This window comes from Xenopus laevis, chromosome 8L, assembly GCF_017654675.1.
Source record: "Xenopus laevis strain J_2021 chromosome 8L, Xenopus_laevis_v10.1, whole genome shotgun sequence".
Classification (NCBI taxonomy): Eukaryota; Metazoa; Chordata; class Amphibia; order Anura; family Pipidae; genus Xenopus; species Xenopus laevis.
In genome coordinates this window covers 71,761,487-71,789,223 of record NC_054385.1, presented here as the reverse complement: position 1 = coordinate 71,789,223, position 27,737 = coordinate 71,761,487, and the positions used below count along the sequence as shown (strand labels likewise).

The 27,737-nt window shown below is 39.3% G+C and overlaps 1 protein-coding gene across 2 annotated transcripts; it reads right to left on the bottom strand.

The window, feature by feature from the left end:
• Positions 1-1,716: 1,716 nt before the first annotated feature.
• On the bottom strand, positions 1,717-26,774 carry clip3.L (CAP-Gly domain containing linker protein 3 L homeolog). 2 transcript variants are annotated; one of them, XR_005963405.1, is made up of 14 exons: positions 26,577-26,774; positions 20,528-20,669; positions 14,997-15,136; positions 13,385-13,478; positions 10,809-10,970; positions 10,338-10,456; positions 9,480-9,716; positions 9,188-9,323; positions 8,349-8,477; positions 7,896-8,030; positions 6,747-6,870; positions 5,561-5,629; positions 3,401-3,473; positions 1,717-2,453 (listed from the first exon to the last, which is right to left on the bottom strand). XR_005963405.1 is itself a non-coding variant. In XM_018230291.2 (14 exons), the coding sequence occupies exons 2-14, from the start codon at positions 20,661-20,663 to the stop codon at positions 2,399-2,401; spliced, it is 1,605 nt and encodes a 534-aa protein (XP_018085780.1). In that variant the 5' UTR covers positions 20,664-20,669; positions 26,577-26,771; the 3' UTR covers positions 1,717-2,398. The 2 variants fall into 2 exon arrangements, 1 of the variants encoding a protein (XP_018085780.1); XM_018230291.2 differs by having other exon boundaries at positions 5,565-5,629; positions 26,577-26,771.
• Between the last annotated feature and the right edge of the window lie 963 nt (positions 26,775-27,737).

Sequence of the window (27,737 nt, the reverse complement as noted above, 5' to 3'; positions counted from 1 at the left end):
GCTGCAGTCTGTTTACAGACATATAGATTTACATATCTTCTTACAGTCTTACAGCGATGCAACATGAAGGTCAGAATGCAAATCTGGGTAGGTGAATTAACATATGGTTAAAATCATTTTCATATTTGTATGTAACAGTGGACCATTATTCTAGGGCTAAAAATATCAATACCATGGAACAAATATACAGTAATTTCCAGTCAACCTTGTAAATCACTAAATACCCTATTCTTCAGCACATTTATAGAAGAACCTTCACTGTCAATAACACGCACCAGCTCTCTGTGATGTGGCTTAGTGAAAAAAGTAGATACAATACAGCTCAGTAGAAGAGTGGTCCTATGGATCTGGTCCAAAACAGATCAGCTCTTCTATACTTTCAGGCTTATTATAAGGAAGGTACATAGGTACTAGAGGAAGCAAGTGGCTAAACATTCACTTCATCTATCCTGCGGCCAGTTAAGAGGTGATTGGACCCTGTAGATTCTAATATGTGATAGGACTTACTATTTTGTGCAGTAAAATCTGTGGTACAAGTAAGCTCCAACTTTTGCTAAAGCCATGAAATTATTTATGGAAATTAAGTTACTTTACTGACATCATGTTTCAAGTTACAATTAGTATAATAATCTCACTTTGGGGGGTTATTAAATATTTTGTTGTGTAGAAAACAAGTAGCTTTCAGAGTATAGCAGAAATAAGACAGTACCTGCTTAACAGGGTTACTAGACTGATACACCACAGGAATATTCAGCTAAGATATTGTAAATGGTCTATGCATTTAGTTCAGTATGTTCTGTTCCCATATGAAAAACAGTTTACTCTCACTCTTGGATAAAAGCTAAATGAATAATTAGTAGGAATGCCTTTATGTATACCTGGTAAGTGAAATCTACTGTTTTATAATTCTTGCCTGACAGATGCAGCAGTTAGGAAGGCTTTGATGATTTATCACAGAAGATCTATCTCAAACAAATGAGCCTTCCTGATGATGCTTGTATACCTTTCTCTAGAGACAGCATCTGATCTCATTTGGAGTGATTTCGTCCCCCAAAAACTCACCCATGCAAGCCTTGCCTGGATGGATTCACTTGGACTCTTAATTTAAAGCTCAAGTTAGGAAGATGTGGGTTAGAAGCTCCATCATGAGGCCCTAAACTACAAAAACTAAACAGTTTTCTGTTCTGGATGCAGCCATAATTGTGCACTGTTCTACTCTCTTTAATCCAGGTCAGCAAATTTGCTGAATTTTATAAAGAGTAAAGGTCTTTCCCTATGAAAAAAATACCAGTACCCAAATAACAATATCTTTCAGGCAAGAATTCTAATGCATAAAAAAAGATGGACATTGGCAGCAGTCAAAAAATATACTATCATTTTTAGGGCATCACAAGTGATAAACACCCCACCAGAAATTTATTTCAGCAATGCTAACTTTGGTAGAAATTGTCCCTTTAAACAAATCCATACATTTTTGATTTGGTGGGATGTAAACTAAATTAGGGATGTTTCCCCGTAAAAGGAATTGCTGGAATTGCCCTCTATAATGAACTGTAGAAGGATCACCGGCACACAGGAATTTAGTTAGCAGGGCAAGCCCTTGCAATTTTATTAATGCAGTGCAACGTTTCGGAGCACTCCCCTTTGTCAAGCATGATTGACAAAGGGGCGTGCCCCGAAACGTTGCACTGCATTAATTAAATTGCAAGGGCTTGCCCTGCTAACTAAATTCCTGTGTGCCGGTGATCCTTCTACGTACCTTGGTTGGGTGGTTGCCGATTCCCCTACCACCGAGCACCAGGACACGCTGCTTCGGTTTTGTGAGGTGTGCGGTTTCTCCAAATTGGCTTGGAACTCTATAATGAACTGTCCATCTGAGAATGAGACTGCTCCACACTAAAAAGTAAAACTTTGATAATGTAAGACAGCTCACCTGAAGAAAACCTTCCCCACGCGGCAGCGCACAAGAAATGCGAAACATCACATGCAATGTCAAGAGCTTTTTCTTTGCCCAACTACAGAATATCTATTGGGAGCTATCAGTTATTCTCAATATTGCTTTATATTGCAGTATAGAGTGAGGGTTCACTTAAAGTAAAGCTCAGCAATTTAGCATTGGGAGTAAGGCAATTTATTCAGCCAATTTGAAATATTTAGTGGCATAACTGGTGTTGGGAACAGAGAGAGCTCAGATCCATTCACACACATTCTTGCACAATCTTGCGCAGGGTGATAGTCTCCCCTGTCACCTTCTTCCAGTGGGTGCAGAAATCAGTGGTGACAAGCTGGAAGATGTGGAGAAGGCACTGGGGAGGGGGGGTCCAGAGGACAGCATACATAGAAAGAAGGACCCATCATTGTGTGACCCAACATACAGGTGACAAAAGAACACAGATTTTTAAGACTGCATCTCAGCACGGAGGAGCCATGGAAACCAGCAACAGAACAGCAACCTGTGAGAAAGTTTGCAATACCATCAGTTATACATTTCTATTCATTTTTTTAATCTGCAATCAGTTTATCTGTTCTTGATAGTGTTTCTGGTGGATTTATTTACTGTTTGTGTTAAAAGTGATACTGACATCTCAAATGGCATTACATAACTACTGCTAAAGTGCCATCTCCAAGACCCAATGGTATTTAGCCAATATTGCTGTATTATTAGAGCAATGGAATGGAGATGCTGCTGATTGTTGCCTGTGGGAGCACCTCAACTTCCAGGCTTTCTGAGGAGTCGGGCTATAATTTGTGGGCTATTGTAGCTCTGAAAATACAAACCTTTCTACCAAATTGCCATCCTCAAGGCAAAAAAAAAACTTCTGCAGTAAGTACAAAATGCCATGTGAGGTGTCAGTACCTGAAATGAATGATCAAAAAAATGGAGTACCCATGGAACTTAAGAAATGGTGATAAAAAAATTGTATTAAACATTATTATTATAATAACAATAATAATAAACATTTTGGTCCCTCAACAGAAAAAAAACCTGTCCTAAGGAAGGTTACCTTGAGGGACCGAAATAAATTTAAAAAGATTCTCACCACCAGATGTTCTCCCCATTTACAGCTTCTAGACCACCTAAGGGTACCCACCCAGTACAAAAGCTTAGGGACCTTTGTTATAGCAAGAAAGCAGAGTAACAGGGAGAGGAACATAGGTAACTATAGAAAGATAGCTGTGTATTGTTATAGATTGAAGGGCAGCTTGAGAGGTATCGGTGTATGTTATAGAGACAGGGAAAGAGTGAGACATAGCTGTGTACATGAGATGGGAAGAGGCAGAGATATTAGTCTATGGGAAATCCAGTGCTGCTCTCACAGGTAAAAGCCAGAGAGTTTAGTGTGCATGTTAAATGCTAAGTGTGTATATTGTGGTTATTGACAGCAGAGTTGTCTGTTACCTGGAGATGGAGTTTTCTGAAGCAATTTCTTTTGGAGTCCGCACTGTTGTGAAGTTACGCTTTGGCTGTGTCACTTGAGAGAAGATTATACAATTTAGGCAAATGTGCTTAAATTAATATTTAACAAACATCGGGCTATATAGAAAAACAACCTACAGTACGTTAATGTTATTTCTAAAGATGGTGCTATAACAAAAATATGTGTTTACACTTCTGCTTCAAATACTGTTTCCCATCACAAACCTTTTAAATTACTGCATTCAACTGCCCCAAAAGGGCATTATCTTGCATGCATAGTTAACAAATCCCTTGTTTTAACACACCATACTGTATATATTCAATAAGAGGCAATACAATACAGTACATTATTTTTTATTTCTCTTTTTTTATCCATGTTATCTACTGTATATAAGTTATAGTATGCTTAGAGCTTTCTCTCAGGAAGAGTCACACTACTTAAAAGACCCTTTCCAACTGCAGCTGCTTCATGTTTGTTTGGGAACATGCCTATTGTAAACATGTCAAGGGGAGGATCACATCACTTGTATATGCTGCTCATTCTGTTCCTGAGCAATCTCTGCCAGCAGCAGGAGTGTCTGCAAATGGAGAAGTGCATTGTGACCACCACAGATATCCCTGAGAGGACTGAAGCGATCAGAATGTACCATCTGCCATATTATGCATCATTTTCTTTTTATTAGAAATACACATTACAAAGAACAATAGATAACAAATAGACCTTTTAGGGCAAAGCCACACGTGGAGATTTGGCGAGATTAGTCTCCCGGCGAGACATCGCCTCTTCTTCGGGCGACTAATCTCTGAACTGCCTTCCCGCCGGCTGGAATCTAAATTGCCGGCGGGATGGCCCTCGGAGCACTTCGTTTTCCAAAGTTGCACGAAGAAGAGGCGATTTGTTGCAGTAACATATCTGATTATGTCTGGATGACTGTAACAAATCCCATAAGCATTCCAGATTAAAGCAAATAATAAAACATAGGGCTTAATTTATCACTGACATTTACCATTGTCCTAGAAGACTAGTGCCTGGGGCAATGGTCTACTCCTTGTACTGGGCATTCAAGGGGATGCCCTAGTACCACCTTCCTACCACCCACTGTGAATGCAATATCACTGTATCCAGACAGCACTGATTTCAATGATTTCATTTAGTGCCCATTTTTGCAGAAAATAAAATCTTATGGGGGTTATGCAATAAAAGCCACTAAGTTTGCCCGTGAGCCCTTAACCTTTAGCAACCAATCAGCAGGTAGAATTTACTGGTCACCTGTTTAAAATAAAACATTGTATTGGTTGCTATGGGTTACTGCTCCTGGGCAAACTTAGTGCCATTTATTACATATGGGGGATTGACTCTCAAAAGAAAAGCTTGCTGGAAATTATGAAAATAAGTTTAGAAAGGCTGGCATTGATATTTATCAGTTAGTATGCCACTGTGGTTAATGTTATACCAGCTTTAGATGGAGAAGAATTTATTTTGTTTTCTGACACTTACTGCACCACTCTTTTTCCCATTACAATAAATGGTTTGTTGAATGAACCTGATGAGTTAAAAGTCAAAATCCAGGCTACTCCATCTGCAAAATCTCTCTGTAGTAACTGTTACTGATCACAAATATCACTATTTATTACAGACATTGATAACTTATGTGAGAATAATATCTTTGTGCCACTTTCACCTGAAATCACGGTTGTTCACATTTTAGGTGATGTTTGTGCAGGTGTGCCACATGGAACACACTGAATACTTGCTGTACAAAAACACTTATGGGTCATCTGGATTTTTTTTACGGATGCACCGAATCCATGATTCGGCCAGGATTCAGCCTTTTTTAGCAGGAGTCGGACAAATCCTTCTGCCCGGCCGAACCCAATCCGAATTCTAATTTGCAAATGCAAATTAGGATTCGGTACTCAGCCGAATCTTTCGCAAAGGATTCAGCTGAATCCAAAATAGTGGATTCGGTGCATCCCTAATTTTTTTGGCTGATTCTGTATGTACTTATAGGCCAGTAAGTAATATTAGTGGGCTTAGACTGGTGGTACTATAATACAACATGAAAGATCTCCCCTTCGTTGACAGTCATCACAAAATAAATAGCAAACATACAAGCATCAAAAGAGCTGACAACTGTGTACCTACTAGTAACTTGATGCACCTTCTTCATACCATTGTTGTCTGTCTGGGGTTCTTTGGGACCACCCATCCTAGAATTGGAAATATTTACGAAATATATCATATAAATGTTTCCATTAATATCCCCTATAATGTACTATCTGAAAAAAGGGGGCTAAAAATATCCAATATATGCAGTGCATAGAATAAATTAAAACAAACTACAGAAATATGCATAAAATGTAAGAAAATGAACATCAGTTACAGAAAGAGTATATGGAGTGTCCACTGAACTCCAGAGCAAACAGCTAGAAGAAAGCCTTGGGATGATCAGGCAGCTGGTAGACTTGCCAACCCATAATATTATGCAGATCAATATTTCCTAACAATGTACCATATTCCTCATTGTACTTAGATGTTTCATAGGCATTTTGTCCATGGTGGACAAAGGGAAAGGGGGAGCAGTGGTCAAAATGCCCCATGTGCCATTAGCCTTAAAGAGGTAGTTCAGCTTTAGGATAAAGTTTAGTCTGTTATATAAAGGACAATTTTTTATCAACATTTTAAATTGGTCTTCAATTTTTTTTATAGTTTATTAATAATCTGCTGTCTAATTCTGCCTTTCCAGCTTTTAGATGGGTGCCACTGACCCCACCAGCCAAAAAATATTGTTCTTTGAGGCTACAAATTTATTTTTATTGTTACCCCATTTTACTATTCATATCCCAGTGTCTCATTCAGATCACTGACTGGTTGCTAGGGCAATAGCTGCTGAAATTTCAAGCTAGAGAACAAAGGCTTGAGCCAATCAAAAAAGCTAAATAATTTAAAAACCACAAAGAATAAAAAATTAAATCCAATCACAAATGCACTTAGATAAAATATCATTCTGTTCTTCATTTTAGAAGTTAATTTTAGGGTGTATGGCCAAGTGTTTGGCAAGGTCTCCAAATGAGCATATCTGGGGCTGATTAGGACACCCACATTCTGTCCCATAATCCATTTGAGTTTATGGAGGCCAGTCTGCCGCAGATCAAATCAGTGTGCTGCTGCAACCAGGCCAGTTTTCATTCATATATCAGTCAGGGCAAGTCCGTGGGCCTTATACACTGGGAAATAATTTGCCAGACTCAAATTGACCCATGGATGGCCACTTTTAGTCTTCCAGAACAGGAACAGAAATAAGAGTAGATTACACTCAAAGCTCACCTTTGTACCCGGGATGGGGGAGCAAATACTCCGTGTTTTGGGGAGCAAGTATAATACCGAACACCAAAAACCGAGCCATCATGTTTTCCAGTGGGTTTCTCCAATTCAATGCCAAACCAGTACCCTGAAAGAAAGGAGAACTCATAAAATGAATGATAAAATCTTGGTATATTAATATGTACATAACGCTTTTTTACTATGCACCACTCTGCTTGTGTGTGTGTGTGTGTGACCCTTACTGTCTTGTACTCAACCTCATACTTTGTATGTGTAACATTTCTTTGTATTGAGCAGTAATTTTGCATTTGTTAGTGGCTTCTTGCCTTGCTCAGAGAGAGTGCATGTGTAAGGAGATTACTATATTATTATTATTGATACTGAATGAAAGTACCTTCTAAGCATGATTAATTTATATTTCTTTTTCAACAATATCAGTGGTTTGTTGCATTTCCTAGCATACAATTTATAAGCAACATGATGCTGTACTCAAAAGACAAGCTTTACTTGCTGCCCAACAAATACAATTCTCTGTAGGTAATGAAAGTACTGGGTTCTCCTGCCACACTTAAGACTTTACAGGCAGATTGACTGGCTCTTTATGAATTTGATCCTGTGTTTGTTGGATGAATGTGATAGGGACCTTAGTGTATAGGGTGAAATCACACAAGGTGCTTGGTGCCCGTGGGAAATCTCCCCTGTCTACAGGCTACAAAACTCCCAAAATACTTTTCAATTGTCTACAAATGGAAATTGCCTGAGGTAAAACATTTCAACACATTTATCACAGGAAAATGCAGTGCATTTTACCACAATTAAGCTATTCAAATAGTTTACCACCGGCGGTTCCCATTCACCACAATTGAATGGTATTTCGGGAGCTTTGAAGTTCACGGGGGATGTCGATTTCCTGCCAAAACACCCTGTCTGACATCACCCTTAAGCTCCAGTGGGGCAGGAAATTATGTGAATTATGAGCAACTCTGTAAATTGTTGTGTAATCATGTCAGTACTCTATGTACTGTATATATAATGGTTAATACATAAGTATATACCTTTATTTTACTCTAATACTGTACAGATCCTGTGAACAAATGTGAATGAGTACTTCCTCCTCAGTTCCAAGACAGAACTAGTTAAATAAAAACTTACCAGGGGCAAAATCAGTTTTTCCATAAAATCGCACAGTTCCCTGTTTCTGACCAGCCACAAGCACCTGGTCCCCAATGTCGATCTTCAGGCCCTCTTTGTCCAGGCTCCCCACACTCATTGATTTCTTGGTTGTAGCTGGTGAGAAATACAAAGCTGTATCAGTAATCTAGCTGCTTGCATTATCGATTCTGTGCCGCGCCTCTCTAGGGTTGATAATTTGCTCCTAAATGCATTATTGGCCATATTCTCATGTTACCTGAGGAGTTCCAGGCAGAATATGGGCAAAAAGAACATGATTATTGAGGATGTACTGCGCTGCGCTATCACAAGACCTTTCATACATTAATTAGCTGTTTTGTTGCCATTATGTTAGCAATATAGAAAAAATGTAATCTCATGCTATGACAGATAATCCTGGGACTACTCCTGTGGATAAGTAATGTGTAATGTTACCTTTCTTTTCCTTTCTTCCTTTCCCAGTGACTCGAGAGAAGTCCATACGGGGAGTCCTCGGAGTGGAGGTAACTGAGGATGGTTGTTGATCAGGGGCTTTGCTGATCTTGGACACAGGAGCAAAAATGCCTGAAAATAATAGATACATTAAACGACTTGAGTCCAAGTGGTAGGAGGACCTAGCGTTACAGTTAACAAAGTTCTGAGTTGTAATATTACATACTGTAGTATAAATACAGGCAGCTGGTTTCTCAATATTTGCATCATCTCTTATATAAAACGTAACTACACAATTTTAGAAAGTCTAATATTTCTACACATGTACCCTACTCAGCCAAGGGTATAATCCTTGATCTAAAGAGTTTGAAGATCACATATGGTCAAAGAATTTCAGAGCCTGTGACAGTGTAAGTAACAAATCGAGATGAACTATACAGTATATGGCATAACTATAGTATAGCAGTCAGTGGTACACGTGATCCTCGCTTTAGGAATTTTTTATGTATATTTTCCAAATACTTAATAGTTTTGTAAAGTAAAGGGGAAAAATAAAATCGATCAATATAAGCAAGCACCTTATGTATATGTTACACATGCATATGTTATGTATAAGTATATTTTTTTACACTGCATGGGTTCCATGCAAAGTATAGAGTCTTTTGTAAACAGTACCAGTTGCAAGCAAAGGATCTATTTATCTATTAATTTGCTGTAGTATTTGTATCACACGGTATGTGCGGCCCTGACCATACAGCCACCTGCAGGAAATACTAATTCTTATAGGTCCCTTGTTTTGTATTGGCACACTAGCAAGAAAAGATGGTATGGGGACTACTTACCCTGTTTAGGGGAGCAAATGAAATAGCGGATTCCCCCTACTCTACCATCATTTTTGCCCTCTGGTTCATCCAGCTCCACTCCAACCCACTGTCCACTGGCAAATTCGGTGGTTCCACAGAAACGAAGGGTGCCAGCCTAATGGTAAACAAACAATGTGGTTAGTGGATACTTTTATCCAACTTTTATCTCTTCTGATCATCATGACCCAATACCAAGAGAGAATAACAATGCATAGCTACTATAGGCTACAGACAGCAGAAAAAAATCATATGTAAAGGTCCTGTACACTACCGTTTCTGCATCCAACAGTATTCTGTCACCCAATTTCAGTCCCAGGGATGCCAACATTAGGTTGCCAGGGATGTTATCATAGTTTGGTAATGTAACCTTGGGCAGGTTACAGGTTAAGGGCACAGCATCCAACAGCAGCTGTTTCAGCTCCTTGGCAATCATAGCAGACTCTGCCTTGTCCAGGCCCATATCCATAGGGTCAGGAACTACATCAGCTGGTACTTGGCTCTTGCTATTCTGCAGGGAAAAAAATTAAATGATAATTGTCAGATTAAAACGAGCATATGCATTTTTTCCTTTGGGATGGACAAAGTTGAATACATATGCTTCATGACATAATTTATGGCTAGGTTTTGAGAAAACATTGTATATTTCTGATATTTACAGAATAATTATGTCAAAAATAATAATGCCATACGTAAAGTACAGGTATGTGATCCCTTTGCCATAAACCCATTATCCAAAGCTCGAAATTATGGGATGGTCATTTCTAATATTCCATTTTAATAACAATCCTGTTGGGATTCTGTAATGTTTACATGATTTTTTTTTTAGCAGACATGGTATGGTGATCCAGATTATTAAAAGATCCCTTATTAGGAAAGCCTCAGGTCATTCTGAATATACATTTATTAGCAAAGTTTTGTGGAATGAGAGGATTATGATGCCCATAATGATTCAAGTGCAGCTGCTGAATTTCTACACTGAATTTCAGCAAGCACAATTACATTGGAATTGTAGGATAAACAGTGGCAAACTGTGATGGTTTTTTTTGGTAAATTAGGCCTGCAGATTGATATAACCTATTTATTCTCATTATTTTCCCTTTAGTGCATATTTTAGATGAGTTTTACTTACTCTGACAGAAGGATTTGCCCCATGTTCAAGCAGACATTTCACAGCTCCGAGACAGAGATTGGAGGCAGCAATATGCAGAGCAGTCCCATGGTTAAAATCACTACAGGTGGAATTCAGCACTGACAAAGGACACAAAATATAAGGTCACCATGGACATAAGTAGAAACTCTCCAAATACTCTTTATTCCTACAGATTCCCTTATTGATCCATATAACTCATTCCCTTGGTTAATACAAAGCCCTTTATAACTACTAGTGGCAATACAGTGCTCTATATTAACCCATCCTTATAACTTATAACACTATTTACACCATATAGATCTTCCATATAACAAATTGCTTCATGGTGCATTAAACACTGCCTGCCCTGTCTTCGAATGCCCTGTCTTCAAATGCTTTCTCTGTTTCACTTTAAACTTTCCTCTTCACAAACAGATTCCTTTATCTTACTTTACTGGTTGTATTCCCCACCTTTGGGCTTTGATGCTTTCAAGAGAGTGCGAAGAAGTTCTGGAACATCAAAATAAGCAGCATAATGCAGAGCATTCATATTGGTCCAGCGACTGCGCAGGGTAATGTCTGCTCCCAGCAGAAGAAGCTGATTGGTCAGTCTAACAGCAGCTGCAGGATCACCTATGGAAATCATAATTTAAATTATATAGTGCAAAGACTGCTTAACTGTTCGAGGAAGGATGAAATTAATTGACTGATTTATTTAAAGTACTTTGGTCAGAGATCTCTGCCTCATAAAGTTTTTAGTGTATGTGATGTATGGGAAAACATGGATGCATGTACTTATGTCCAGGAAATTGAAACCATCACACAAGTTTAACTATAAATTAACCCAAGTGGCCACCATATATTAGGGGCAGATTTGTCAAGGGTTGAATTGAATTTTTAAATTCGAATTTCGAGCTAATTTTAGTGTACTTCGACTAGGAAATAGTCCAAATTCGATTCGAATTTGAAAATTTATCATTTATTGAAATTTATCATGAACTGTCTCTTTAAAAATTCAACTTTGACTATTCGCCATCTAAAACTTGCCAAATTACTATTTTAGCCTATAGGGGACCTTCTAGAACCTATGTGAAGTAATTTGGTGGACTTTGAAAAATCAAAGTTTTTTTTTTTTGAAAATACTTCGAATCGAATTTGATCGAATATGATCCGTATTCAGTTTGAACGATCGAATACAGCCTATTCACTCGAAGTTGAAAAATTAGATTTTTTTATACATTTCGGTTGGTCTTTTTTTATTTGAATTTCGAGTTGAGGGAAGTTTATAGAAAATCCCATCTCCTCGAAATTCGACCCTTGATAAATCTGCCCCTTAAAGTCCAAGGATGATCAATTCTCACATGGAAGACAGTACAGTGAGATAAGATGTAGCACAGATTATTGGGATCCTGATAACTGGTGTGAATACTGTGCCAGTTCAAGCTGAGAGCATAAGCGGTACAGAAATTAAAAAAACTGAGTATTGCTCAGGGGGAAGGAGGGTATAAAGGGGTATTCCTTTAAAATTTGGAATTAGAGCGTGAATGCTGTTCCCAGTTGTCTACTTAATAGGGCTTATTGTAAGGAATATTGATTGATTGACTTTTACAAACACAGGTGTAAAGTGCAAATGTGCAGGAATACATAGCAGCAATTCAGAAAACTGGTATAACTTGCTTAGTTTGACCTATCAAACTCAACTGTCAACTGCTATGGGTTACTATGAATTACTTTGTTAGTCAAATATTAATATGTATTATTATATATGTAGGGGCCAAGATAAGTCATACTACAGGTATAGGATCCCTTATCCAGAAACATGTTATCCGGAAAGCTCCGAATTACGGAATGGCCATCTCACGTAGACTCCATTTTATCCAAATCTTTTTAGAAATGATTTCCATTTTCTCTGTAAAAATAAAACAGTATCTTGTACTTGAGCCAAACTAAGATGTAATTAATCCTTATTGGAAGCAAAACCAGCCTATTGGGTTTATTTCATGTTTAAAGGAGTTTCTAGTAGACTGAAGGTATGAAGATCCAAATTATGGAAAGATCCATTATCCGGAAGACCCAAGGTCCCGAGCATTCTGGATAACAGGTCCCATACCAGTATTCGCAGATATGACACCGTGTTTGTTTGCAAAATATACAGAGGTCAGTGCTCAGTTTACCATTTGTCAGTGTTCTTCATCTGAAGTACCATTCATATAATTTTTTATGCCTCCCCTTGCCGGATATCATCAGGGGTGGACAACCTGAACCCTTCTGATGTTAGTTAAAGAGGATGCCCATTCAAAAACAGCTTTTTAGCACAATAAAAGAAAATGTAATTCTAAGCTTTCCAAATTACATTTTTAATGGTTTCAACATTATTTGTAAATGTAATGTAAATCAATATTTCTTTGCAAGTGTCTTTTCTTTGCACTACTCCTAAAATAATGTAGCATCGAACTGGAATTGTTTTTCAATTGTATTTGTTGTGGGTCTTTTAATAGTTAGCTTTTTGTTCAGCAGCTCTACAGTTTAAAATTCAGCAGCTAGCTGGTTGCTAGGGTCAGCCTCCCCTTTAACAAATAACTTCAAAATTAATTGAACATGTTAATGAATGTAATCAGAAAGGTGCTTAGAATACAGTTTCTTTCAGTAAGCAAGAAACCCCCTTTAATTGCAACTCACTTCCATGGCAGGAGTGTAAGGGGTTGTAACAACAACAATATCTGGAGGGAAGAAGATTACCTAACTTTCATTTAGACGCAGAAAGATGAGGTGCACTTTTTGATTTAAACATAATCTCTATCTGCAACAGTCTTTATGTAACTGCATCCTATGGACAACAATGAACCAGGGACATAGTTAAGAGAGGTTCATGGTAGTGTATGCTAGGAGCAGCCCATCAATTTGACTTACTTCATGGACTCAGGCCAGACTACAATAAAGGCAGATCAGACACCACTGTGTGTTTTGTGTGATTTAGGCTTGATCTATAAATAACACAGAGTAGTTTGAAAATGGAGTGCAGTGTACAACCAACACTGATACATTACCCACTCCATGTGCTCCAGCTTTGCAGGCATAATGTAATAAGGTCATATCTGTCAATCCATCCCTGTCGTTCACGTGACAGCCTCTCTTTAGGATCTAGGAAAGAAACCATGGAATAATACATGATTTGCATGAACTGTATTTATATTTATCCTACCAATATCTGGCAAAATGTCCTGTGAATACTTACAACTTCCCTACCAAGAGGATCCATCTATATCAGGGGTCAGCAACCTTTACTATCAAAAGAGACATTTTGCCCCCTCTTCCACTTAAAAAAAATAGTCTGGAGCCGCAAAACATACAACACAGCTTATAAACTTTTAAAAGTTTTAAACTTTTTTTAATTTTAACTGTTACAACAACAGAATACAACAAACAGAAGTGCAGTGTGTATGCATAGGCCTACTTTAAAAAATATTAAACACTGAATAGTCCTATTAAATGCTAGTGTTCTTATCTGTTTAATGTGACTGATAAGAAGTCAGACTGAGCTGCAGAAAACAGGATGAAGAGCCACATGAGGCTCCAGAGCTGCAGGTTGTCTACCCCTGATCTATATCCTTGGTGAGCTGCTTTCTCTCCTTTAATCGCATACTGGCATACTTACTTGGGTTAATGCTCTCTATAGAGGATAGGCTACACATTCCACTTTATCATATTCCAAATAATGAATGCTAGTGAAATGCACACTGGTTTCCTTACTATTCCTACACTTACCAGGCTCTGTATTTAACTTGTTTCCAACGCCATGGGACAGTTTTCCACCCCAATCCTCCAAAAAATACAGCTTTTCTGATGCACTATTAACTGATGCGTTTTGAAAAAAAAACATGTTTTCCGATGACAGGATCCCTTTAAATGAGCTAATGTTTTTATCCACATTTTATCAATACTACATTTCTCTATACTTTTTTTCATTTTTAACCTCTATTTCAGATGTTTTCCAGGAGGCTTCAATTGTTCATTCCTATGGACTTTCCTTCTAAACATTAGATTACATGCCCATTGATTTATATTGATTACATTGATTTAAAGATATATTATAACTTTTGCAATCAATATAATAGCTGGGGCCTATATCTATTTAATGTAAATATGAGAGCATTCAGAGCTTTTATTTTCCATATCTTAAACAATTTTCCACTGCATCTTTCATATTGGTTTATACCAACAGGTGTACTCCCGGCCTTCTAAAAATAATTTTCTCTTTTTATATCAAAAAAAGCTTTTCAACTTCCTTTGTGCTTTCTCCCCATTTCTTTCCACTCTTTATCAAAAACTTCACACAGCAGAGAAATGTTAAGAAATATTGGGATGTAGATATACATTTGGAATATTTAGTTGAGGGCATCCTGCAATTATGCCTTGGCTGAGAATCCCAATCTGGCCTGGCATTGCAAGTACAATAAGAACCAAAACAAGCACAAAAAAGCCAAATAAAAAGTGCCTCTATGACATTCTACTGCTTTCCCTCTGGCATTTGCCTGAATATAAAGATTGCAAGTATGAGCCTGTCTGCAATTAGAAGTATTTGTATAACTGCACCATAGATATCGGGCTCACTCACTCAAAGTCTCACTCAACTAGTAACTGTGATTCTTGGCCACTCACCTCACTGCCAATTATATCGATTTTGTGTTGAACTTGAGGAACCCACTGTCGTATAATGGCAAAAAGTTCTGGTACACTGGTCTGTGGATCAAACAGAATCTCTTGGCAAGCAGGGTCATTGGGGTCAAAAAATGTAAAAGCTGAAAAACAGATGAAAAAGTACAAAAAGCGAGAGTTTTAACCACACGATTATAGAGATCAATAAATGGCCAGTATAGCTTCTTTGTGTTTCATAAGCATGTTGCTGTGTACAACAGCATGTTCTTAATAAAGTCAGTGATGTGGTTAGTGGCATACAGTAGATATCAGTTTCAAGCTTTATGGTCAACATTTCTTAATCCCTGTAATTTATACAGTGCACTTAGTTATAATAATGTGGGCTATCCAATAAAAAATGGGGGTGATTTATAAATGAAATGTATTGCCTATTTAGTTCACATGGTAATTTGTAACTAAATATATGTAGTTGGATTGGTGTGGCTAGCAGCCGACAAGAGTAGACACACTCCCTGAATGCTCCATTATCCAGGCTCAAAATCCTGATTGTACAACACTGTACTGACACAATAATGGATCCACAGAGTGTCTGGTACTAGCCTTATAAACACCAGGATGGAGGAGATCAAAACTGATTTGTCCATTATCAGTCAGGACATGCAAAAGCTGTGTGAGCACAACGGTGAGTTGGAGACCAGGGTGAGGCCTTTATCCAATACTTCAATACAGTCATGAACCTGGTTATAGATCACTGGCACATTTAAATCCCTCAATAAAAAAAAACCGACCATATTTCTGCTTCTCAGCTTCACACCTAACTTTATCAAGGCTGGACATGGTTTTAATGAACCATAGAACAAGCCCCCGAATAAGTAATATCCAATATAGAGCAAGGAGAGTCTCAGACCATTCGCCATTAGAAATCAAGATTTGTTTTTTAGGGCCATGCAAACCAGGGCATCTGAAATCACGGGGCCCCGTACAGCAAACTTTTCTGGGTCCTCTGGTCCCCACCCACCCCCAGATTTGCAACCCAAGCCCACCCCAGATCCTGCCCACACCACACCAAAGTAAAAAGTCCACACAGACACCAGCGCTAAAAACAGTAAACCCACTTGCACAAAAGTTAGAAAAAACAGTGGTGGCCTTATAATTAAAAAAAAAATTGCGGCCAGGGTCCCGCATAAAAGTTTTTAAAAAACATTGGTGGTCAGGGCCCCCTACAAGTAAAAAAAAATCATTGGTGGTCAGAGCCTTCCTATAAGTTTAAATAAACAATTGGTACATAGGGCCCCCCCCCTATAAATTAAAAAAAAAACAGTGGTCCCAGGGCCCACCATAAAAGGTTTTACAAAAACATTGGTGGTCAGGGCCCCCTACAAGTTTAAAAAAATAATTGGTGGCCAGGGCACCCCCTATAAGTAAAAAAACATTGCACCAGCGGCTTCTTCTGTTTCCTTCGGCTCCTTTCATAGCTTTGGGTCTTTTTGCGCTTCAGGACTTTAACTTTGGGTCTTTTCGTGGCTTCGGGTCTTTTTGTCGCGGCTTCTGGTCTTTTGGGTACAGCTTCAGGTCTTCGTTGCTGCTTTGGGTCTTCGGCGGCGCAGTAACTTTCAAGCACAGCCAGGCCACCCTTTAGGCCCGGTACAACTGTACCCCCTGTGCCCCTGATGGCGGCCCTGTTGCAACCACCATGCTTGTCGCTTTACCCTGTCTGGTTACATCTATTAGATAATCAATGTCAGCTTGATCAGACAACAACAGATTTTGTTGAAAGCAAACCCGCTCATTACGTGGGATGCCTTTAAAGCTTATCAGAGAGGTACCCTTAATGCAGAGATCATTGCCTTTAAATGACAATCTAAGGCTACACAATCCCAAATGGAAGCGAAATTGCTGGAATCAGAGCAAGAAGTAGGAACTGTTTGCCAAGTACATGCAGGGCTTTCCCGATCGATATCTGGTCAAAAGTCGGCCAGATATCTATCGGGCAGGGTTGAAAATCCCATTGGATCGCAGCTGCATCTACTCATTGATGAAGTCCAGCTATTCGACCACCTATATATGCTTCATACGAAAAAAAATCCTCTATGCCCTTTGGCAAGCACCTGTGTGGCTAGAAGGTACCCTTTTTCACACAATTAGAGGCTACTTTCATGAATTGTATATGGGGCAAAAGTAGACCTAGTGTGACGGCTTACCCTGGTGGTCTAATGGGGGGATGGCAGGGACACCTGCCGGCCCCTCGGCGGGGACGCCCGCCGCGTTCTCTTCTTCCTGCGCCGAACTGTTAGGGTGCGCGCGCCTCTGGTGTTTTTATTGGCGCATGCGCGCTGGCGTGATGGCGTCAGCGCGCAATGGTGCGCAAATTTGAAAATTTAAAGGGCCATTGTACAGTTTCTCATTGCCCGCTATAGGTTGTTCCTGGTGCCTTTACCTGTTGCTATTCTGATTCTGTATTTGATTCTATGTCACAAAAAAGAATTTTCAGCATTGCTGTTGGGATTCAAAAAAGTTTTCCTACGAGTCCTGCGGTAAACTTTGACTTCATTTGTTATTAATTAATTTATTTAATTACGCTTAGTGCCGGTTTTAGGCTCACCCTTCAACTCTGTTGGTCCGGGTGCACAAGGCCCCAGACCCCTAGTAAAATCACCGGATTCAGCTTCCAAAATATATGAAGGTATATTGTCTTACCCGGACTTCGTTGTGACCCAGGTACAGCCGCCCTGAGTCCGTCGCTAAGGGAAACGAAATACTGCACACACCAAGTTCTTGGACAGCGCACTCTTCGGATCACATCAAGGAATCGTTGGTCATCAAATCATTGGTAAAAAAACGTAAACTGTGCACGAGACAACCTAGAGGCCTGAACTCTGTCTCTGACATCAGTTCCTTTTTCTAAATATAAAATTTGAGCATGAGGTGTACTGTATGGAATCTCTACGTGTATAAAGTTTTGAAACCTAAGGAAATGAATTGATTCTTTTTAACAAGTAATTGTGTCCGTTCTGGCATTTAATATTGTAACCTTTTTTGGATGTAATGTATCTACAATAATATCAATTTGAACGGTAGTACTTTAACATAAGGGATTTGAATGAAATTATGGAAAGTATTTTGAGACATGGAACTTTGGATTTTCGTATTGAAAGAGATACGAAAGAGAGAAAGAGATGTTGTTAAAGGGTTAATCATGAAAATGAATGGGAGGGGTTAAGTGGGGTTAAAAGAGGGATTTGCCAGTAGGAAGTGAGGTCTCTGATGAAGTGCAGTGACACGAAACGCGTCAGACCTCATGGCGCAGGGTTTAACAGTTTGTTAAGATGTTTAATATTTAAATAAAATTACGTTTTTTTACCAATGATTTGATGGCCAAGCGATTCCTTGATGTGATCCGAAGAGTGCGCTGTCCAAGAACTTGGTGTGTTCTGCATTTGATTCTGACTACCTGTTGTGACCCCTGCCTGTTCCTGATGATTCTGACCTCTGTATCCTGATCCATTGCCTGAATTTCGACTACCGCTTCTGCAATATCCCTCAGATTGATCTCCCGGTTTTGACCCTTGCCTGTCTGACCTCGCTTCGAATGCTGCCTGCCCAGACCCAGCCTGAATTGTTTACGCTGACTTTCTGCCTGCCTCGACCCAGCCTGATCTGACTACTCTATTACCTAACGCCTTGTACTACAACCTTCTGTCCAAAGACTTTGCTCTACAGTCGTGCCCCTCTGCCTATCCAGAACCCTCATCTTGCACCTCTCGTTTAAGTCCAGGTGGCATCCAAGTAAGCCAAGGGCTCCTCCCAAGGCCCAAAGGCGGTCACACTACTGGTGAAGCACGAGCCGAGACCAGGGTGCCTAGTGTTTGTTCTGGTGTTGGGTGCCGACCGTTATACCTAGGTTAACAATGACGACTCTAATGAGACTAAGGGGTAAAGGGGCCTTAGCAAACATATTACTTGGCTGCCCAGCTAGCTCCAGTTCCCACAATGCTAACTGAACAAGCAGACCAACCACTGTACCAATTGTGGAAAGCAGCCATCCCTGACAAGGCAGAACTACTTCAAACTCTGGTGCCCATAACTGGTAACGAGATTATGAGTTTTTGCAATAAGGTTTGGACTAAAACACATGTCTCATCTGCCGGCCAGTTACTACACCCCTGTACCCCGATTAGGGGCAATAACCTCTTCCTTAACCTGGCAAAAAAGAACGCCACCCCTAAATGGTCTAACTTAGGTTTACTGACCTTGGAGAAAGTGTATTCCAGAGATCATTTGATCCCATTTGCAGACCTGAGAGGCAATAAAGGCTTACCAAACTTTCAATTGCTAATGTATCATCAGTGGTGTAACTAGATGTTACTGGGCCCCACAGCAAATTCATTTTAAGGCCCCCAACATATCCAGAGGTTGTTCTTTTTTACAAATACATGTTGAAATTACTCATTAATTTGTGCCTCATGGGGCCCCTATACCCACGGGCCCCCTGCAGGGTCTGCTTCCTCTGTAGTTACTCCCCTGCATACAATGCAATTAGCAGTACCTTAGTGAAATATCACAGGAAATAGGAAATAGTTATAGGTTATGCAAAAATTGTACAGAGTGTGATGTCTACAACAACTAAAGGGAGATTATCCCAGTTGTACATATTACTAATGGGTATAATACTATTATAATACTATAATACTAAATTGGGGAGTGTCCCCATGAAGAGCAAAGCTGGTTGGGACAAGGACTTGGAACAGTTCACTGACTACCAATGTGTCAACGCTGTAATACTCAAAGGGGGACACTACTACATACAATATGGTATTGCTTTGAAGTAGTTGAGTACTGGGAAACTATACGCATGAAACTAGCAGATAGTACCGGTACTGATATCCCAAAGACCCTAAGCTGTGTATCCTTAACATCATACCAGAAGTAATGAAATTGCATGCAGCAGTAGCATTCCTACGCCAAGCACTATTTTTTAGCCCATACACACTTCCACTGGAATCAAATGGAATCATACCAATCCCCTTCGTATAAAAATTGGGAACTAGAATGAACAAGCAATGTGAACTAGAGAAATATATGCATACACAGGCAGGCCGTAAAATATAACTCAATAGGCCATTATTGGATGACCTCTGAGGGAGAGTAAGGTAGTCTAGTCTAACTTACAATGTGGCAATTTACTAATGGGAAAAGCTGATTGTGCAGCTGATTTACTATAATGTATAAATGTCTCCCCTGGTAAATGATGCTCCTAAATCTATACATTGTCTGTGTATATTGAATGTATACTCAGAGCGGTACATTGTCTATGTATATTGCAGGTACACTCAGATCTGTACATTGTCTATGTATATTTCATGTATACTCAAAATATTAATAAACCTTGCCTTCTTCAGTGCAACAGTGATATACAGCTGATCTACAACACTTATATGTCATTTGTGCCTAAATAGCTTCTATTTTTCATTTGTAAATGACCCCCCCCAACCTAATGCTTGAGGAGCACTTTCACATTGTTGTTCCTGCATTACCATAGTCCTTAGGCAGAGGAGCAGGTGCTGAAGGGTGAACCATAGGTCTTCTCCGTTTTTCTAGTAATGGGCTCTGGAATTCCAGGGGGAGTTTGCTCTCCTCTGGGGTGGAGTCAGGGGGATCCTCTCTGGTCATGATTCCCTATTAAAACAAAATTTCCTATTAATACACAACTGCAAGAGTACTGTGAAGCCACTCTAGTTATACATAGGAGTACTGCAAGAGTACATTAAAGCCAGTCTGTAACTACAGTATTGCACTGTGTAGAACTTCCATGCAATTCCAGTAGACCAAGGTGTTTGGGATGGTGGCTATGCAATTACATTACACGCAATCACTAACAATCATTCATAATTTATAAAAGAGTGGTAATGGAAAACTATACCCCTGAACAATGTACGTCTCTATAAAAATAAATTGCATAAAAAAATTCATATAAACCCTGTAACCCATGTAAAACCCTGCTTCATGCAAATAAATCATTTTCATAATTGGGTAATCATAAATAGAAAATTGCCATTTTAAAAAATAAAGGCCACCCCCTGGGATCTTAGGATTCACGGTGCACACAAACAAACCATACATGTTAGATCACATGAGCCAATTAACATAGTTCTGCCTTTTGCTTCAACACTTATTCCTGTTACAGTTAGAGTTGTAGTATTTCTGGTCAGGTGATCTCTGAGGCAGCACACAGACCATCATGAAATGGTGGTTCAAGGCAAGAGATGTAAAAGACAATATTTACTTAAATATATATACCAGTTTAGTAAGATTCTTTAATATGCCATTTGATATAAACTATCTGTTGCTTTAGTATTAATTTTGGGGGTATAGTTTTCCTTACTTACTAATGAAATGTATAACATGGATATTGTAAATAAAATAAAATGTGCTCATTTATAAAAACCTATTATCTAGAAAGCTCCGAAATACTAAATGTATCCATTTAATCCAAATAATCCAAATTTTTTTAAAATGATTGCATTTTTCCCATTAATTAATAAAATAGTACTCTATACATGATCCAAACTAAGAAATAATGAATCCTTATTGGAAGCAAAACTAGTCTATTGGGTTTATTTAAGGTTTATTTGATTTTCTAGTAGGGGGCAGGTTCACTAAAGGGCGAATTGTCACCATTGAACGCTTCGCCACACATTGCACCATTTCGGCAGGCGAAAATTTGATAGCACTAAGCTAATTCACTAAAATGCGAAGTTGCGACCTGGACGCCGAACGCTGACGACTTTTTGCTAGCATTACTTCGGCAGTGAGACTGTTTCAAAGCAGAATTACGCTAGCCATCGCTTTTGCATAGTGAAACTTCATTAGTCCTCTTACACTTAGGTCACTTTGAATAGGGCGGGTACATTAAAGTAGTATGGATGTCTTTATTAGAGATGTTGGTGCAAATTAGGGATGCATCTTTTCCTTTCCTGGATTCGGTGCATCCTTAGTGCAAATGCTCTAAAGAAAAATGTCCAAAGAACCTGAATAAAGACAAAAGAGATCCTCTAATGCCCAACACATGAGCCCACCCTAAAACAAATGTTCCATGCCCCTCAAATGTCTGGGGAAAATGTTAACCTAAAAAAGTTTAATAGTTAGGACTTTTCTCGCTTAAAAAAAGGAAAAAGGGATTATGGTTTTATAATATGTACAGAACTATTACATATAACTATTTGCAAAAAATGTACTCAATGGGAGATGACATTCCCCTATTTCCATGCTTTATGGATCATGGATTCTATGTCAGGAATATTCCTATAGATATATAAAATGAAAAAGAACAAAACAACATTACAGCATTCTCTTTGCATACAGTATTTTAGCACCAGTTAAATGTTACATGACTTTGTTTAACAATCTATGTAACAGTAATTAGTATCTGTCACAGTAATTAGTCAGCAAAATCCAGCAGTTTTCCAGCCAAATATGATAGAGAACTGCACAATACTGCAGAGTGTCTTAGCTACAGAGTGCAATGCTGTGCTTTTAAACAATAATCATATTACTATAAGTGAATTATAATATCAGAAATGGATCTGAAGTAATTGTATAATAAAGCCTCTTCTGATTCATAAGGACAGGTTTATAGAGGACAAAACATCTAAAATCTACCTGTTGAGATCCTTGTTCAATTTGGAGAGTTTTATTTCAGAATAATATTGGTGGATACCTAATTACCCCAAACCAAAGGAGTTTGTGCTGGAAAATATATTCCTTGGACTCCCCAAGTAGAAAGTTTACTTGTTTACAAGCTAAGTCCACAGTGGGAGTGGGAACCCTGCTCTAATACAATTCCGTGTTGCTGTTGGGAAGGGTCAGTGTACTCTTATGCAAGTGACATGTACAGTAAGTGAAGGTCCCTGTGGCAAAACCCCCAGTTGGGTAGGCAAAAAAATAATATAGACTTGTTTACATATGTAGCACTATAGTAAATTGAGTGCACCATTCTCTACTATGAGCTGCATCCCCAATACTGTCCTCCGGATGAGACCTAAATTATTCAAGGGTAAAACCTTACAAACGGTGTGGAGGCAGGGTGTAGTATAACTGTAACTTGGTGCAGGGTACAATAATTGGACGCCAGTGGTTCTTATAACTTAACCAAAGGATATATTTATTGAACAGGAGCATCCACAATGGAGTGTACATATAGAGCAAGCAGGATCATACAGCAACAGTGGATAGGCATATACTCACAGCACCTTTGGTCAGTGTCTGTCCCCGCAGGGAAGAGAACTCATACAGCAGTGAGGAGTTACACCCAGCTTTCATCCTTTTCCCTAAGTGGAACCTGAGGGGAATCTCTACATCCCTAGGTCTGTACACTTAGTCCCTACTTCTGGGCAATTAGTATCTGTGATCATAATCCCACTCAACTCCTCGGAGGAGCCTCAAGCTGTTTGACTATATAGCCTAACTATCTGTCACTCCTAGAGTGACCTCTTAAAGTGAGTAACCTATCCTTACTAGACCTGACCTGTCTAGGTTCCACTGAGGCCCTGCCTGCCTGCTCAGGCCAGGGCTAACATAAAATGGACCCTGAGCTTGTGGCTGCCCAGGACTTTATACTTTAGCACAGTGCCATCTACTGGGCACTGGGTGAACACCAAGGGGCATAGCTTTAAGCAGGATAAGGAAACAGGCCCCATTCCTAACTGCATTTTAGGACCCAGTTAGGCGTCTATAACACTAGGGGACTGTCTGCTAAATAATACTGTGAGACTAATTTACCAGTCCCCTACACATAAAAAATTTTTGAAAATCATCTGCCACAATGTACATTTTGATTTTTTTTCCTTATCCTTTTAGAAGGGTCCCTTTTTTTTCATAAAAAACTGTTCCTGTGTGTAGAGTCAAAGAAAAACAAAAAAGCTGTTTATTAATATGCCTGTCATTCACCAGGGATATTCTGCAGATGCTGTCAGATGTGAAGGCTACAGTTTTTGCAGTGTGCCACTCCAGTGCATTCAGCATTTCAGTGCCACTTCACATTTTCAGTGCTATGGGCTACTCTATGTTATATTAAACAGATGATGCCATGCAAAAAAGCCTATGGAGAACATAATTGTGCTGGGGCTAAACAAACCCATATATCTACAGAGCAGAATTAAGAGGACAAGAATAACAAAACAGTAAAGGCCAGTGACAGTACAATTAGGCATTCAGGGCATTAGCTGACAATCCTAGTACAGACCATAGTTGGTACAATAAGGCACTCAGTTTAAGATGCTAAGTTTACCCAGGTACAGTAAACCATGGCAACCAATAAGATGTTTGCTTTAAATATGTGAACAGTAAGTGCTATCTGCTGTTTGATTTCTAGAAGTGACTACACCTGAGCAAACTAAGTATCATTTATAACATAGCCCCAATAGGGCAATAACTGTGCCATCTCAATGCAGAGCAGTGCCAGAAAATAAGTCAGTCAGGGCATTAGATAAACAATACAAGCACAGATTTGAGTTAGTACAACAAGGCACTCAGGGCATTTGCTGTGCAATCCCAGAACAGACCAGTGTCAGTACAATTAATCACTTAGCAAAACAAGCTCAGTAGAGACAATTCAGTAAAACACTCAGGAGATCAATCATACAGTACCAATACAAGGCAATGAGTAAGATTAAATTGGAATACAGGTACAGGATCAAGTATCCGGGATGTATGGGACCTGGGGGTTTGCCAGATATGTTTCTGTAATTACCTTAAGGTTACTACAAATATTTAAACATTAAATAAACCCAACAGGATTGTTTTGTCTCCTATATGCATCCATGTAGCTTAGTAACCATCAAGTAAAAAAAGCTACTGTAACCACCAAGTACCAAAAGCTACTGTTTTATTATTATAGAGAGAATAGAAATACGTGAGTACCATGGAAGATGGTCTTCCTGAATTTATGTACATTCTGGATAATGTGTTTCCACATAAGGGATCCCATACCTGTATTTAAGATCTGTTATTCAGTCACAGTTCAAAACAGTGGTATCAGCCCCAGACATTTGCAAATCATAAGGACAGCCTATTAATCAACCATGTAATCCACATACACTGCACTATTAAATACTAAATATCAAATACAGAATTCCCAGCAATACAGTGGATGAAATTCAATGATTTCAGCAGCTGACAATATTAAGATTTCAGCTGCGACTGTTGCTGCCAGAAAAAAAAAGGCTGTTTCATACCACAGCCCACAGACTATTCCAGAGCTGCAGAATGAATACAGAGAGCTGCCTGTATTTGGGCATGTGCACGGGCACAGAGCCAGGTGAATGGCAGGGCAAGATAGAGCGGAGACTTGGGAGACAAAACAGTGACGGAGTTACATTTAGACCTAAAGGGGGCATACTGACAGTGGGAATGAAATAATGAACAGACGTGAAGAAGGGGCAATGAGTGGGAGAGAGAAAGATGGTCAGGAAAACAGCAGATAGGAATAAGGGAGAGAAAAATTTGACAGCACAAAAATAAGGGAGATTATGAAGCACCAAAATGGAAGCTTTACCATGTGAATTGCATATAAACCTACAAAGCAGCATTACCTACAATATACACCCAAAACCTTACAAGGCACATGTAGCCAAATATACATGGCCAAGAAAACACACACAAAGCATTTTTTTACACATGTTAAAAATGTACAAAGAAAACAAGAAAAACTCTACACAAATCAAGAACACTCCAACGCCTTTTAATTTCAATATGATTCTACATATATACACATTTTTTTATTTTTACTTGCCCTGCACATCTTCACACAAACCACTCATCTCACATATATCTTGAAAGAAAACAGAATTTCATATTAGAAATTTAATTAGGAACTGTGCACAAATGTTTGATTGCAGCCTGGATAAATTATTGTTTTCTTTTGCTATTTCTCTAAATGGTTTCTCTCTGTAGCTGAATCCTGCTCCTGTCTGTCTGTACCCATTATTGTCTTTAGTCAAGCGTCCACATTGTGTACCTGTCTGAACTATGCACCCTTGTAACTGCCACTTGTAACTGACCATTACTTGCTCTCTGCTCTCTCCCATGCCCATGTGTATAAGACAATCTGTTAATCCATGATACACTGATGTGGTTACCTAATCAAAGGCCTGGTTCTGTGTGCCAGCTTTGTTTGTGAGTCTTTCTGTTTCCCTGGGCAGGTACAATTGTTGTAGATCAACCCATCAGCCTACAAGTGGTCTGATCTGCCTGTTTATGTGTCCAGTTCCATCTGATGGTATGATATCTGATGGTATAAAGGCTCTGCCTCCCCCAAAGTAACAATCAGTGTCTATTTTTATGTGTCGTGTGTAATGCTCTTTAATCGACCCCTATAATATAATAGACCGGTCGGTCTATATATTGATGTGCCGACCTATATAAATATTTGTATGTATTAGAATAAATATTGAATACAAGAAATCTAAAACCAACAGATAAACCAATGGCGGAACCTAGAAACAGAACCATATTGTTATGGTGTAGAATGGAGTGTCTCTCCTGCTGCGATTTCGCTCTTATTTTTTGGCTTCATCCCAGACTCACCCAAGGCTCTGTGCAGGCTGCTGCTGTCCTTGGTCCTGATTCTTGCTGGCAGGTGGATGTGGTCCTGATGCTGCTCCTGTTAATTGTATCTGTGTCTCTTTCTTTCGTGCGTCACTCGGATGCTTGTGGGTCTGTGGTGCTGATACGGAGAGGAGGAGAGAAGGGAGGGGTGAGAGGTACAGGGAGGGGGAGGGAGCAGCAGCAGCACAGCCCGGAAAGGAGGGAGAGGGAACAGGCGCACAGGGAATTGGCAGCAGGGGGAGGATTCTAGCTGATGGGAGACACCGAATGAAAAGGAAGGGACACAGCTTGACTAGCACAGAGGGGAAGTAAAGCAAAGATGCTGGGAATAAAGCAAAACACGGCCCAGGTGCCAGTAAGAAGCATGATACAGCACTGCGACAGGCCATTGTAAATCACTGGACACACAGTGCTGCAAACTGCTAGTCCTTAACACAATTAATTTTCCCTTTAATTTAAAAGACTTCTGTGGGTTTTCTCTGTGAGCCTTACGGTCAGGCCGTTGTGTGAACCCTACATGGCAGACATATAGGTAGGGCGGAACTACAGGAGAGATTTTATCTGATCCACAAAAATATTTAATGGTGCCACAGCAAACAACTCAACTGCACAAGGCTGCTACAAAATCTGCTACAACAATATGCATCCAACAGTCACTGTGTTTCAGTGAGAGGAAACACATTTTCAGACACCATCAGACTTTATATAAATAGTCGTATAAAGAACAAAGCAGACAATGTGCTGGCTATTAATTGACAGACAGCAATCGTACAAAAATACTAGTGACAGTCACCCACGGACCTTCATTTTGTGCAACTTAATCTTTTGTGTCTATGACCAGTTTTAGTGTTGGAAATTTTTTTAGGGTCAGCTAAAAAATGGTCAGTGGGTGCCATAAAAGTCCCACAACCACCTGGTGGGCTTTCAGTTGGACAACCCTGCTTTAATGTACAATTCCAGCTTCCACTAAGACACTATAAGCTATCTCCATTATTGTGCACCCCTGTGTCTCACCTACATCAAGGTGTGTAAGCCTGTCTTCAAGTACACTTGAGTCCTTTTTTCTTGTTCTCATGATATTTTCTACATTATACTGATGGGCAGTATGGGCTCTTCACAATACTGGCTAGCACAAATTTA

Bases quoted from the DNA above. Each gene is read 5' to 3' on its own strand.
- clip3.L (XM_018230291.2), bottom strand. From the start codon at position 20,663: ATGACCAGAGAGGATCCCCCTGACTCCACCCCAGAGGAGAGCAAACTC. The intron at 10,971-13,384 runs GTAATGTATCAG...TGATTTCCATAG, and splicing joins AGCTGGAGCACATGGAGTGG to GTGATCCTGCAGCTGCTGTT. The intron at 10,457-10,808 runs GTGGGGAATACA...GTCCTTTGTCAG, and splicing joins GAAAGCATCAAAGCCCAAAG to TGCTGAATTCCACCTGTAGT.